This window comes from Populus nigra, chromosome 5 (genome assembly GCF_951802175.1).
Source record: "Populus nigra chromosome 5, ddPopNigr1.1, whole genome shotgun sequence".
Lineage (NCBI taxonomy): Eukaryota > Viridiplantae > Streptophyta > Magnoliopsida > Malpighiales > Salicaceae > Populus > Populus nigra.
The window spans coordinates 14856446-14870492 of record NC_084856.1 but is presented as its reverse complement, the minus strand read 5'-3'; the positions used below and the strand labels follow the sequence as shown (position 1 = coordinate 14870492).

Sequence of the window (14047 nt, the reverse complement as noted above, 5' to 3'; positions counted from 1 at the left end):
ACTTGTTCCCTTCCTTTGCACCCGAGTTTGATCTTTTCTGTACATTCTTGTCATCCTCGTGGTGCCTTACCTGTTCATTTGGGCTTGCAGGGTGTTCAGTGGGCCCGGGAATTAGTCGTGATTCGTATAAGCTGACCCGGACACCCCGGGTTATCCAAAAAAAAAAAGTATACTTACCATGTTTTGTAGATCTTGTGTTTACTCTTATATAAATGTAGGGTGGAGTAATTTCAGTTTTGGTTTTAGTTAAAAAAACATAATCAAACCTTTTTTTTTGTTAGATTTTAAACTAAACCAAGCCAAAAATCATTTTAAATTAACAGGTTTTTGTTCGGCTCGGTTCAATTTATTTTGTATAAAACTTGACAAAATCCATTTCATTTTTCGAGGTTTTTTTAGGTTTTCTAAATAAACTAATATAAAAAACCTATTCCATTGCTTAATTTTTTGTCTTTTAATTAGGTTTTTTAATTCTTTTAGAGGTGAATAATCGTAATGTAATGCTATCAAAATGCAATTTGAATCCATCAAGCTTTACATAGTTTTGTCCCATTAACAAACACAATAATGAAAGAAACTATATTCTCCTCATATCAAGTAGCCTAGATTTTAACCCCCTCTTAATTTTAGCAATTTTCAATTAATTGATCCAGCAAATTAAAAACCCAAATCCTAGAAATTTTGTTATTCTTCCCCATATATTTTTTAAAGAAAACCATCACAAGAAAAGAGGGGCTGTTAACAAAAAAAAAACAACACAGTCAATCTTTATTGCAACAAGAGGCTTCCTCATCTACTTAACCACATAGCCTTCCCTCCAGTACCACCATTTCTCGACCATAGCTAATAGTATAGTAAAAAACCACTTGAATCTCATCTCGAGTTCAACAAAATCCCTGCAAAAAAAGCTATATAACAGAAAATCCAGTAGAAAAATAGTTTCTCAGTATCTACAATATGGTTTCCAAGTATAAAGATCAACCAAATGACCAAACTTGTTCAGAAGAGACAATAAAAATTAAAAATCAATATAAACATAACCAAATTATGAGAAAACATAAAGTGAAATCTAACCTTGGTATGCAACACACCATTAGACACCTAAATAAATCTATCAAATACTCAAGATTTTCCACTATCCATATGAGATATTGTCCCCTAACCCCTCCAACTATCTATTTGAAAGAGAAAAGAAAACATGAATATTGAAACATTTAGAACTGACTCTGATTACTAACAAAGTTGTGTTTGTATTCAACAAATATAGATCAAAAGTAAAAAACCAGTAACAAGTCAAAAGAAAAGAAAAGCTCGGATGAGAAAATAAGGATACATTCAACAAAAAAATGGCAGTGTAGCCATAAGAGATTAAAAAAGCAAAGAAAGGGGTGGGCTACGGTGGAGGAGATCGACAGAGAAGAGGAGAGGAGGAACTGTGTGCGGCTATGCCTCGAATAATGTTTTTAATTTTAGAGTTTGCTTATAGTTGTTTATTTATACCCTCTATTAACTTTATAGTATTTTTTATTTTTTCGTTGAACCGATCTATTTCGGTTCAGTTCAATCAATTCTAAGATTCTTAAACCGAAACCAAATCAAATTGATTTTTTTATTTTCTAATTATTTTTTTCAATTTTTTTCTCGATTCAGTTTTTTCAATTAATTATTTCTTGGTTTTATCAGTTTTTTTTTTTAGCTTACTCCCAAGTAAAATAATGATTTGTGATTATAGGTGGAATTTCATAGATTGAAGTATTTAATTATTTTCTTATTGTGAAATTTGCACTTTTATTTTATTAAAACTATATGATTATATGTGTTTTTTTGTTTCTTTTTTATGGTTCTATGTTAATTTGTATCCATATCAAAGAGTCAATTCATTGGTAAGATCCTTAAATCGATTTTATCCTCTAAATGTTGAGACTTTTTTATTTTTATAAATAATAATAAAAGTATTTCCCCACTAATGTCTTACCAAAGAGTCAACATGTGGGCAATAAGATCCTCAAAAGGGCCAACCTTCTGAAAGCCTTTGTAATTTTCTTGTAAAATATATAAATCATGTAAATATATATTTCTAATACATGTATGTAAATATTACGTAGTTATTGTTTGTAATGTGTGAATATGTAGGTCTTGTGATATACTTTTTTCTAATTGTAGTGAATGAACTCGGGTTGGGTCAACAAGACCCAAAAAACAATGTTAGTGACGTTCTTCAAACTAATTTTTAATATAATTAAAGAGAAAAGGCTAAAGCCCAATCAACTATCTTCATCCTCTGAGGTTTAATACTTTTAATTTAAAGTAACGATTAGGCCATATAGTCGAGCTTGGATTCCAAATCATTGTTACAAGTCTTACAAGTCTTTTACCTTTAACAATAAACTCACGTGTATCAATTTTGGCAAATTCTTAGCATATATACACAATACATACCTTTATCCAAAAAAAAAAAACTATGTAGTAACTTACTTTAGATAAGACTAGTTACATAACCCGCGCGATGCCGCGGGTTATTTTTTTCATAAAAAATATATTAAAAAACTAAGATTTAAAAGTTTTGAGTTTTTCTGCAAAGTTATACCCAAAAATCTTGGATTTGACTGCAACGCCTGACCTAAAAATAATATTTATAATATTAATAATAATATTAAACTTACATGATCCAAGTTTAAGTGAACCTGGCTGTAGCAACACTGGATCCAAGAATATTGGATGTGGGTCCGACTATAAGATTGTTTCATAAAAGTATGACAATTAAATAGATTAATTAAAAAAACCAACAGGAAGAAAAAAAAACTAATGAAGAAAAAGAAAAAAAAGATGAATTAATTGAGTTAACCCTTCAAACCAAGTTAACCCGTAAAACCTGAGATTCGCGTCATGAAAGTTTGATAACTAAATAGAAAAAAATTAACAGGTTTACCTAGATTTAACTGGGTTAACCCATCAAACCAAGCTAACCCGTCAAGCCTAGGATACGTATCATGAAAGTATGAAAATTAAATAGAAAGAAATTTAACATCAATAAATTAAACTAAATGAAAAAAATTAATTAAAAAAAAATCCGGGTTAACTTGTCAAATCAGGTTAACCCATCAAACCCGAGATTCGTATCATGAAAATCTGATAACTAAATAAAAAAAATTAACATTAATAAACTAAATCAAACAAAAAAACATTCATTAAAATAAATAAATAATAATAATAATAATAATATAACAATTATAATAATATAATATATTAATAAGTGAAAGGATGTGAAAGGCGTGGGGAAGCTACAGTGTTTTCCCCACGCCTTTTAGTATATTGTTAATGTACAGGTTGATTTTATCTTTCATATTATATAACTAACCCCTTACCTAGAATCTCTGAAGATCAGTTATGGTTTCTAATTATCATAAAATTAGGTGGTGATTTTTTTATTTTTCTTACCTCATCAATCTCAATCAGGACACCGAGATATCCCCTCAACACTAGGCATTTTGAATGAATGAAAACTAATGACATTGTTATTGAGAGATATTATTAGTCTTATTTAAGATGAGATATTAGTAAGTTTGTGTAAAGATGTTATTATTGTCAAATTGCCAAAAGAAAAACATATAATACATGTTTATATATGCCTTTGACTATTCCTGAAAATATGTAGGAAGACTTGTCTATGGAATTTGTACTTAAGTTACCCCATATATAAAAGAGAATGGATTGTATAATTTTTATAGTTGATAAGTTTTTAAAGATGCTACATTTTATTCATTGCAATAAGATGAATGATGCTTTAGTAATTGCTCGACTATGTTTTTTCAAAAAATAGTGTGTTTGCATAAGGTACCAAAAACCATTACTTCTAATTGAGACAACAAGTTTCTTGGTCATTTTAGCGAACTCGATGGAGGTGTAAGATTCATCTTTATAATTTAGTAGCACAACACATCCATAAAAAGAGTTGTCGAATCGAATACTTGGAAATTAATTTGAAACATTTGTGAAGACAAACTAAAGTAGTGGAATTGAGCACTTATACAAGCAAAATATACATATAATAGTGTTAAATATAGTGCCACAAATAAATCACCATTCAATATTTTATATATGTAGTGTCTTAGGCATGTACTATATCATGTACTAGTTTAAAAAGTTCTTGGTATTACTATCGAGAGACATGACAACAAATACACAAGTTATACAAGCTTATCTGAGGCAAAAGTTGCAGTAATTCAACACCAAATTCAAGGAGACTATTGTTAAACATTGTCATGCTAAAATGTTAAATGATACCAAATATTCAAAACCATATCGGATGGGTGGCCTAATAGTTTGTTTGGGTTTACTTAAAGCTATATTGTTATATTGTTGATCTTCTGAACTAGAACTCCGTGAATCCTCAATGGTTTTTTTATTTCATATAAGTATCTAGCTCTATCTACACCTTATGGTCATTGTTACTGTAATTTTTTGGCACTTGTTTCTTTTCTTTTTGAGTAGGTTGTAACATGGCTTTTTCATAAAAAAAAAAACAAATATTTATTGATCATCACCTTGTTTGATTTCATATCCCAGAGATTGAAACCTTTCACCCTTTTTTGACACCCCAAAAAGATACATTAATGAATTTAGGTTTCACTGAGTATGATATCGCTAGGGTTTTGTTAATAAATTATGTAGCTTGATTAACTCCATATTATTGATAAATTAGACTTGGATTTTTTTGTGTTGTTTGACATAATATTTTGTAATATTGGAATATTATGCTTCTATGATGGTGTCATTGTCAATACTGACAATGGTATCACTTATAATGGAAGAAGTAATGTGTTCCTAACTTCTATATTAAATATGTCTCTTAAAAGGTTGTCTAAAATGTAATATGATCGACTTGGATGAAATATATTTGAGATTGAAATTACTTGAAGGATGATGCAAATCGAGATTAGTTGAACTCGTTATGTCGGTGTATCTATTTGTAGTGAAAAAAGTGTAAATTCAATGTCTGGGTTTGCCAACATTAATGGGATGAATATTCTAGAGATCTACTTGAATAGTAGACTTAGATAAGAAAACTCCTCTAGTATAGAGTTTACTTTGATGTCAAGTTATAATCAAAGAACTACATAGGCATCACAAGCAATCTACCAGGAGAAGTTAGACACACAACAGGTCACCAAGTATGGTTTTTAATGATATAACTTTTTTTTATTTGAGCATTAATTTTTTAGTTTTGACTTGCTTTGTAATATATGTATTTCATGTCTTAATGATTTACATTGATGCCATATACAAAGAAATTGATATTATCAACTTCACTTGTATGTTAGGAGGGGATGATTTGTGACATAGTTAATATCCATTGTCCTAATTGGATAATGCAACAATTTGATTTATATAAGGATTGCTAACTTTTAACAAATCTTGATCACTCCTACAATTACACCTTTAATACTGATCGCTAAAATAGTTTTCCACAAAACCCTCAGCTATCAATCACCATTTTCCCCTTAAAAGAAGAATCATTTTGTTTAGAAGGATAGGCATGCGTCTCTTTTTCTGTCATCAATCCTTCTTCAGCTTTATCATTCAATAATAATTTTGATTATTTTCTTATGATCTAAAATATAAAAATAATTAGGACAAAAAAACTGAGCTCAAGTTGTGTGCCAGACATAGACATAGTAAATATTTATGTATTTTATTTGGTTGATAAGAGACAAGATAATATATATATATACACACACACACACATGATAATTTTTCTATTCATCACAATTATATTAAAAAAGAACTTGTAAACATTGTAAAAAAATAATAATTTATTGCTAAGAAAATAATATAATAAAATTATAATTTACTCGGGTCATTATATCATTTCTCCAAATATCTTTAATAATAAAATAAATAATTAAATTAATTATATGTTAAATAAAATATTTGCATCAATACAAAGTTAAAATATAACGAAATGCAAGATAATAATTTCTTCCAAAAAGCATATTTTTTGTCATTATTTAAACCCCACCTCCTTCATGTCTCCATCTACCTTGGTGATTGCATGAAATAAAACTCATTGAGTGCCTGAGATGAACATCTTGAAGCCTGTGAGATTTAGCTTTGGGGCTTTTACTAAATCTTGTAGTTGATGATAAAGGCACACTCAACATGAAATTGAACTTTATAAGAACCTAAATGTCTTTCCTATACATATTAATAAGATTGAAGAGATTAATACAAATAATTAGGGTTCAAAGAGCTCCCTGATCTGGCCAGAAAACAACCATGACAAACCTCTCTAAAAATTTGTCCAGCTTTGTTGACTCGTTACCCAATTCTTCCGCCTTTTTCCCTACAATTAAATGGGGCCAGGACTTTAAGGCTTTCTTCTCTGTATGCAAATTCTTACATAGAAACTTAATTGGATAGCAGATTAGGAACAGATATGGCCACTTTTCATTGAATAATACTTGTTTCTTACCTATTTTCCTTTAAGCATAAATTACATCCTGAAACTCCAACAGGCAATGAAATATCAGATGGACTTGAAGATATTTTAGCCATGGGACGAATGTATTTACAGAATGAGTAGCTTGCTGTAAATAAGCTATCAGCACAGATATAATAAGCTCGGGCTACCGCTCTTCTGAGTTGAACTTGTTCCAAGCTTCCTGGGAACAAACCACCAATAAATCAATAAGAATACAGAAACTAGCAAGAATGTCCACGGTTTAAGTGTTTGATGCCTCGGCCTGATGGAACAACAAAACTATGCTCGGATAGAATGCATGCTGTATTTTTTTTACTCGTCAAAAATAAAAATAAAAAAACTAGATGCTTTTATAAGCACTACAGGCTACTGGATACTGATGACCATTTGGTGAGCAAGAGTTAAGCGCTGCCCTTGAGAAGATGCTGCCTCAACCGATGGGGATTAGTGAGGCAGAGTAATTCTAACCTAATGAGAAGAATCTAGGCATAGAAAGCCAACATAGGGATTCACAACAAACAAGAGATCTTTCTGTGAAGGGTTTCCCCCCTGCCACATTTGGTGATCCCAACCAATAAATGTATGAACTATGAAGGTTGTTTTCCAACAACAGAAGAACTGGTCTTATAAATGAATTTAAGAACTAGTCTACCATATTTACTAGAGTTTCAATCATCACTTGAAGCTGTTGAAAGTAACTTGCAAGCCAGTACCTTCAGAAGATCAAAGACCTTCTCGCATATGTACTTCTGCTGAAGACTTGCACCCCGTTGTTGTAATTTGTCAGGATGAACACAAAGAGTGGCTTTCCTGTAAACTTTCTTTACAGCTGCTGAAGTTATAACTTCAGTCAACGGAATTGGCTGCCAGCCACTATCAGGTCCAAGGATCTGCCACAAAGAAATAGTTCAAGTACCATTGTACAGGCTAAATTTAGTGAAAACTGCAGAAAGGAGGCCTGAAATCTAAACATTTATCACCATTAGAAAAACCTAAAACAGGAGATGAAGTAAACTAGTTGATGGAGAGTATTTAAACAAGTGAAACTCTACCATGACACCTTAACAACACAAAGGAGCTAGACACTTTCTACTTTTAATGTGGCCATATTAAATATTCATTCAAAATTTGTCTTCATATCTTATCCAAGAAAAAGGCCTTAGCAGAATAGCTTCCGTTTATTTACATTTTAGCAGCATTAAAGGAAACCAGAAGACAACTTCATTCTTAAAATGATACGAGGAGAATGAACCATACATATTGCAAAGTTGAAAGCAATGCACGCAAGTTTCCTTCTTTCCCGCTTGACCATCTCTTGACATCAGCATCCAGAGTTTCTGCTAATCTCTGCAAGAAAAATTTAATTGAGTTAAATACATAGAATATGCAAAGCAAGATAAAAGTTTGAGGAATAGCTTCCCAAAAAATTATTACATTTCTCTCTGCTTGTTCCCTCTGAGCAAGAAGATCTCGCATATTTTTCTCTGCTAGAGCTTTTGCCTGCCATAAAGCCAAAACATTACAGATGAACTCCTTTATATAAACAAACTGATTGCTGCTTACTATGAAGGAAGAAAATCATACCGCACGTTCAGCTGTTCGCCTATGTCTCTCTAACCTTGCTTTACACCTCTGAGGTGACTCACCTTCCACCCCTTCAGATCTCTCCATATAGTAGGAACCTTTTTGTACAGGGATGCATGATTCAGAAGCAATAAAGGAGAACAAATATGTGCAAAGGTGTGTAAGAAATTTTATAGAAATTCTAGTTTGTGCAGAATACATACCATTATATACAGAGGATGAGGAGCTAGGTCCCATTCCACCATTTCTGGAAGAAGCAGAGAATTTATCTGAGACAGATCTTTCTACTCGTTCTCTTGTCTCAAAAGCAGTCCTTTCAGACATTACTTTTCCGAAAGCACGCTCTCGGACCTCTGCAGTAGCTCTCTCTACTGCAGCACGTTCCCTGAGCCTGGCCTCTAAATATGTTTTATTATCAGCCAATGACTTCTCCCTAGCCTCCCCACAGGCCTTCTCTAGCCTTTCACGGGCCTCAGTTATTGCTCTTTCCACAGCAGCCCGTTCTGCCCTATCACGGGCTTCAGTATGTACCCTTTCACGAGCTTCAAGCGCTGCTCTGTCAACAGCCATTCTATCCTTTTCTCTTTCTCTTTCCCTCTCCCTCTCTTCTTCCATCTTTCTAAGACGTTCCATTTCCAACTCCTTTTCTCTTCTCATCCTTTCAGCTTCTTTTTCTTCAGGTGAAAGGGTCTTGTTCAGATTCTTCATTTTCCTTTCACTTACATTAAACTGCTGAGTTGATCCCAGGGTGCTTCCCTTTGCTTCTAAATCAGCTGGCTGAGCAGCTTCTATTTTCCTTCCTGTCACAACTGACTTTTTCTCTGCCCCGGTTGACATGAAATTGTCCTTTTTGTCTTCCTGATTCATAACAACTGCCTGAGGCATATTCTTTCTTCTCTCACCCCTATCCTGAGCAAATTCCTTGCCTTGAATTGCGGTATCAGATTCTATTTGGAAGGCTTTCTTAGTTCTCTCTATGCTCATTTGTCCTGTTCCATTTCCAGCTTCCCCTGCTTTTCTCATCCTTTCATCACCATAAACCGAAGCTGCTGCATCATCTTCCACTATAGATTGATTCTTTTCATGTTCTAAGTTGCCTTGATCCACACCAGACACTTTTGCTGGTCCATCAACCTGCACATTCACAGTTTCAACTGTTGCTTCCTTGTTGCCAATTTTCAGCCCTGGAGGTACCTTGCTAATTTCTTCATGAGCATTCTCCCCAGTCACTTCTTGTTTCCCGTTCTTCCCCTCATGTTTTCCAACTAATCTAGTTGACCCAAGGTTCCTATTTTCATCTGTCTCACATGCCTGCTTCGCTACCCTGCAGTTCCCACCCATCTCATTGAGCACCCCTAGCTCATCTTTCTCAGAGACATCCTTAAGCGTCACCTCAATGTTTCCCAAGTTGCGAACCTCTTGGGATGCATCCCCAATTTCTTCTGGCTCACATGTTCCTAGTTCACTTGCTTCTCCCTCTAGAGCCTCTCTTAACTTGCCACTTTCAACAAGCTCATTTGTCTCTTCTAGTCGCTTTTCATTTGCTTCTTGTTCTAGTGTCTCTTCAATCCCTTCATTTTCAAAAACCTCTTTATATTTCTTCTCAGTTCCTTCTCTTTCATTAGCCTCTTTCTGTTTTTTCTTATTTTCATGCTCAAGAGCTTCTTTTGGTCTTTTCTCATTCTCTTCACTTTGGCAAAACTCACTCAGTCTCCCCTCATTCTCTTCCTTCTCAAGAGCTTCTTTGAGTCTCTTCTCATTTTCTTCTCTTTCACGAACCTCTCTTTGTCTCCTTTCATTCTCCTCCCTATCAGTAGCCTCTCCTAGTCTCCTCTCATACTCCTCACAATTCTCTTTCAGTCTCCTCTCATTCTCCTCCTTCACAAAGGCTTCTTTGAGTTTCCTCTCATTTTCTTCCCATTCAAGAGCTGCTCTTAATCTCTTCTCCTTTTCTTCTTTTTCATAAGCCTCTCTCTGCTTCTTCTCAGTTTCTTCCCTCAAGCAAGCCTCGTTTATCCTCTTCTCCTTTTCTCCCTGCTTCAGTGCCTCCTTCAGCCTTCTCTCATTTTCCATTTGTTCAAGAGGTGCTTTGAGCATCTTTTCATTTTCTTCCTGCTCAAAAGTGCTCCTTCCTCTCCTTTCACCACCATCCTTTTTACGAATGAGTTGTTTCTCGTTCTCCACACTTCTAATAGCCTCTTTTGGCCAAGGCCCTTTCTCCTTGTCCTCTGCAGTCTGCCAAACTTCAATTTTACTTTGTTCTCGTGGAACCTCTACCACGTTCTCATGTTTTTGTGACCCATTAGCTCTAGTTTGTCTCTTTTCAGTTCCTATAGACTGCAAGTTCATTCTAAATCTCTCCTCGTCCTCCACTCTGAAAACCTCTTGAGCCACTTGTAACTTCATCGCAAGCCCTTTCTCTCCATGTGACACTTTAGCAGCTTCTGATCTCCCATTGCTTCCCCCATGGTCACGAGCTGGTTTTGATACTTTAGGGTTCTTTGCATATTCCTCTAGTTCATGATCTGCTGTAAATGCTTGTAGTTTCTTCCCATTTTCTTGCTGCTGCTGCATTGCTTCCGTGGCTACCTTTTTCACCTTCTGCCCTTGTTCATGAATGTTTGTGTTCTGCAGAAAAATGTTATCATTATTTTCCGACTCAGTGACTTTTCTGGGCACATTTGTTCTTACCAGTTCAAAAAATTGAGTAGCTTCTTTCCATTCTCCAGCTTCATCAATTCTATCAGATCCTTGAGATGACAAGGATTCCCTTCCATGCTTCTCATCAGAAGATTTTTCTGCTGCATTTAGATGCCTTTTCCCTTCCACTGAATCTGGAATCCTAATCTTTTTCCTTTCCTCCATGACAGAAAACTCAATTTTATTTTCTCTTTCACAAGTGCCCTCTTCATATTTTTTACTACCAGACACATCATCATTCTTACTCACCCTACCTTCTCTATCCTTCCTATCATTCTTTGAACCTGATTTTGTACGGCTTTGAAATCCATCCCTCTTCCTCTCCATCAATTCTTTTGCACTTTTAAGCTTGGCTTGAGCTTTCTCCATAGCTTCTTTTATAGCAGCGGCAGAGGCTGCAGCAGAGGAACTTGCATCCACCTCTACATCAAAGTAAGGTGGAGAACTATCACCAGCACTCCCTGAGGAAGCAACACCTTGACAGTTTGGAGTTGATTTACTAAAATCTCTCTTTTTGAAATCAAATGCAGGAGGTGGTCTAGAGGGTGGTGGCAAATGAGAGGGGTGAGTTTTAAGGTTGACATCAGAAATAGTAACAAATGTTTCGTTAGGAAGAGAGACATTTCTGACATATTCCTTATGAGGTCTAACTTCATTTCCAAAAACTAGCCCATCAGCACTGCCATTAGCCGGATGTGACATGGTCTTCCTAAGCTTCTTTTCCCCCATCATTTCCCCCATAAAATCAATATTGAGATGGCCATCATCACTCACATGCAGAGGTGGGTACTCATTATCTGTCTTTGGCAAAGACATGGATTTATCAACCATAAAAGCATATCCAGGAACATCAAATAGCTTAGTCACATGTGTGATCCCATTTGTCATATCTTTATTGCTGCTTTGACTAGCTTTATGATATGATATGTTAAATTCCATACTCCCATCAATGGACTCATGAGAGCCACCATTTGACAAGCATTGGTTCTTTGCAGAATTATCTGACTCTTCTGATAGATATTCAGGATCTTCCGGTGTCCTATGAATGAGTAAAAAGAAAAAACGCATTCCACTGTCAGATTCTATCTTGCTGGGTGTTACCAATTAAGGTGCTATTGATTTTTACTCAATAAACACAAACATACAGAACACGCAAAACAATACAAGATATTAAATAAAATAAACGGCCAGCAGTTCCCCATAGGGACAACCACATCAGCATGCAAGCAAAGCATCAATATTTTTATGACTAACTAATCACTTGCAAAATAAACATAAGAGATAAACCCTTTTATATACACATCCCATACACCTAATTTTTCAATGGGCACAACCTCCTTGCACCAGCATACACTAAAGGCCTTCGGGTCTACTTGAAAAGTCATACTCAATTCAAAAAATAAAAAATTAACTTTATACTTTTAGAAATAACCCAAATTTCTCCTCGGAACATCAGATGAGCCTTAAGCTTCGCAGAGCACCAATGCATGCGTTATCACACCACAATCTATGATCACTGGAGCTAAAATTTCACAATCTATGATCATCCAGCCTTAAGCTTCACAGAGCACCAATGTATGCGTGATCACACCACAATCTATGATCAGTGAAGCTAAAATTTACCTCTTATAGTTTACCTCATGGTAACTTATCATATACCATAATGTACAATATTACACTTTAAATCGACAAACACACCACCAATGAAAAAGAAATAGAAAAGACCCACATATTAAACTTAGCTTTGAAAAAGCTATAAAAAAAAAAGCTAAAACAACAGAAATTACACTACGAACAAGACAACTAAAAAAAGAAGGAAAAGAAGACAACGACTTCACACATTATTCACACACTGTAACCAGCCCCTTCACCCTCCCACCCCAAAAGAAAAATCCACAAACAAGACAAAAAAAAACCATAAACTCACACAAACACAGACATTATTTTTTACATTTTAGCTCGAAGAAAACCCACAGAAAAACTTGAAAAAGCTGTCAACTTGAAAAGCACAAAATGACCATACCAAGCTTCATCAGAGGAAAAATCACGACCGTTAGAATGCTCCATCATCAACTCTTCGAAGGAAACATCAAAATCAGAGGCATTAAACCCACCAAAAACCTCATTATAATCAAATCCAGAACAACTTCTAACATCAAAGAAAACATCTTCAGCTGCTTCATTATCTACCAATGGGAGATCAAGCACTGGAATCGAGGAGGAAGCTCCACGTGGCGCGTGAAACGCGCCGAATATCTCGCCGTAGTCTTCCACTCGAGGAGACAATGTTGGGGCCGCTCCAAAACGAGGTGGGGCAGAAAATACGTCGTCGTAGACAGTTTTGCCGGGGTTGGTGAAGGGCTTCTTGGAGAGCATGTTTGGGTGTTGAGAATGTGTGAGGTTTTCCATGAAAATGAAGAGAGATTTTGAAGTGAAAGTGTTTTTGGGTTTATTTTATTTTTCTGCGACTGTTTCTCATAGAAAGTGAAAGTGAAATCAAAATGAAAACAGAGAGAGAGGGGGGGGGAGAAGGAAATGACAAAAGTGGACACTGCATTATTATTCTCATTCCAAATTTTTGAAAAAGGAAGGGTAGGATTGTGTAGCTAGCAGTATCTTCTTGGTCCTAATTATTTGGAAGGACAGCTTAGCTTTTTTCTTTTTTTGCATTGAGTGGTTTCATTTGCAAGGATAGAGATTAGGTTTATGTTTTTGACCTAATCTAAAAAGGAATTAAAATCACAAGATATAACATAAATAAATTTAATTCATATCATCTTTATAAATAAATAAATAAACCACACAAAAAAAAAATAAAGGCCGCTCCATGATATACTTTAAAATTATAAATTATCATTCTCGAAATAAATAAATAAATTTTAAATAATAAATAACTTTTTTCAATATATATTTCAATGGTTTTATATAATATAAACGCTCTCACCTTAAATAAAAATATACAAGGAGGGATGATAAGAGGTTCAAGGATAATCAAATTTGTTTTGAATATTTTAAAGTGGCATGGACTAAAAAGTAATTTCCCAGACTGTCATGAAAGAAACGTTGGGTTGTAATAATCGGCGATCTTCGAAAGAGAAGATCGGAAGAGAGGAGGCGGTAGCCGGTAACAACGCGGGAAAAGGAAAGAAAGAAAGGAGGGGGGGGGGGGGGATATTTTAATAATGTGAGGCTAACAGGTTTTGGAGGCATCATAGGAATCTTAGGTTTGAATGTGTTTGCCACCAAACTGTCCTCGAACACTTTGGTACACTGAAATCTGGT

At 34.8% G+C, this 14047-nt stretch overlaps 1 protein-coding gene across 3 annotated transcripts; it reads right to left on the bottom strand.

Annotated features, from left to right (window-relative positions):
* Positions 1-6154: 6154 nt before the first annotated feature.
* On the bottom strand, positions 6155-13281 carry LOC133694051 (auxilin-like protein 1). 3 transcript variants are annotated; one of them, XR_009842224.1, is made up of 8 exons: positions 12789-13281; positions 8269-11804; positions 8066-8163; positions 7916-7981; positions 7739-7828; positions 7195-7371; positions 6473-6662; positions 6155-6343 (listed from the first exon to the last, which is right to left on the bottom strand). XR_009842224.1 is itself a non-coding variant. In XM_062115468.1 (8 exons), the coding sequence occupies exons 1-8, from the start codon at positions 13172-13174 to the stop codon at positions 6627-6629; spliced, it is 4326 nt and encodes a 1441-aa protein (XP_061971452.1). In that variant the 5' UTR covers positions 13175-13281; the 3' UTR covers positions 6155-6626. The 3 variants fall into 3 exon arrangements, 2 of the variants coding, with proteins under 2 accessions (XP_061971452.1, XP_061971451.1); XM_062115468.1 differs by having other exon boundaries at positions 6155-6662; positions 8269-10693; positions 10757-11804; XM_062115467.1 differs by having other exon boundaries at positions 6155-6662.
* Positions 13282-14047: the final 766 nt, after the last annotated feature.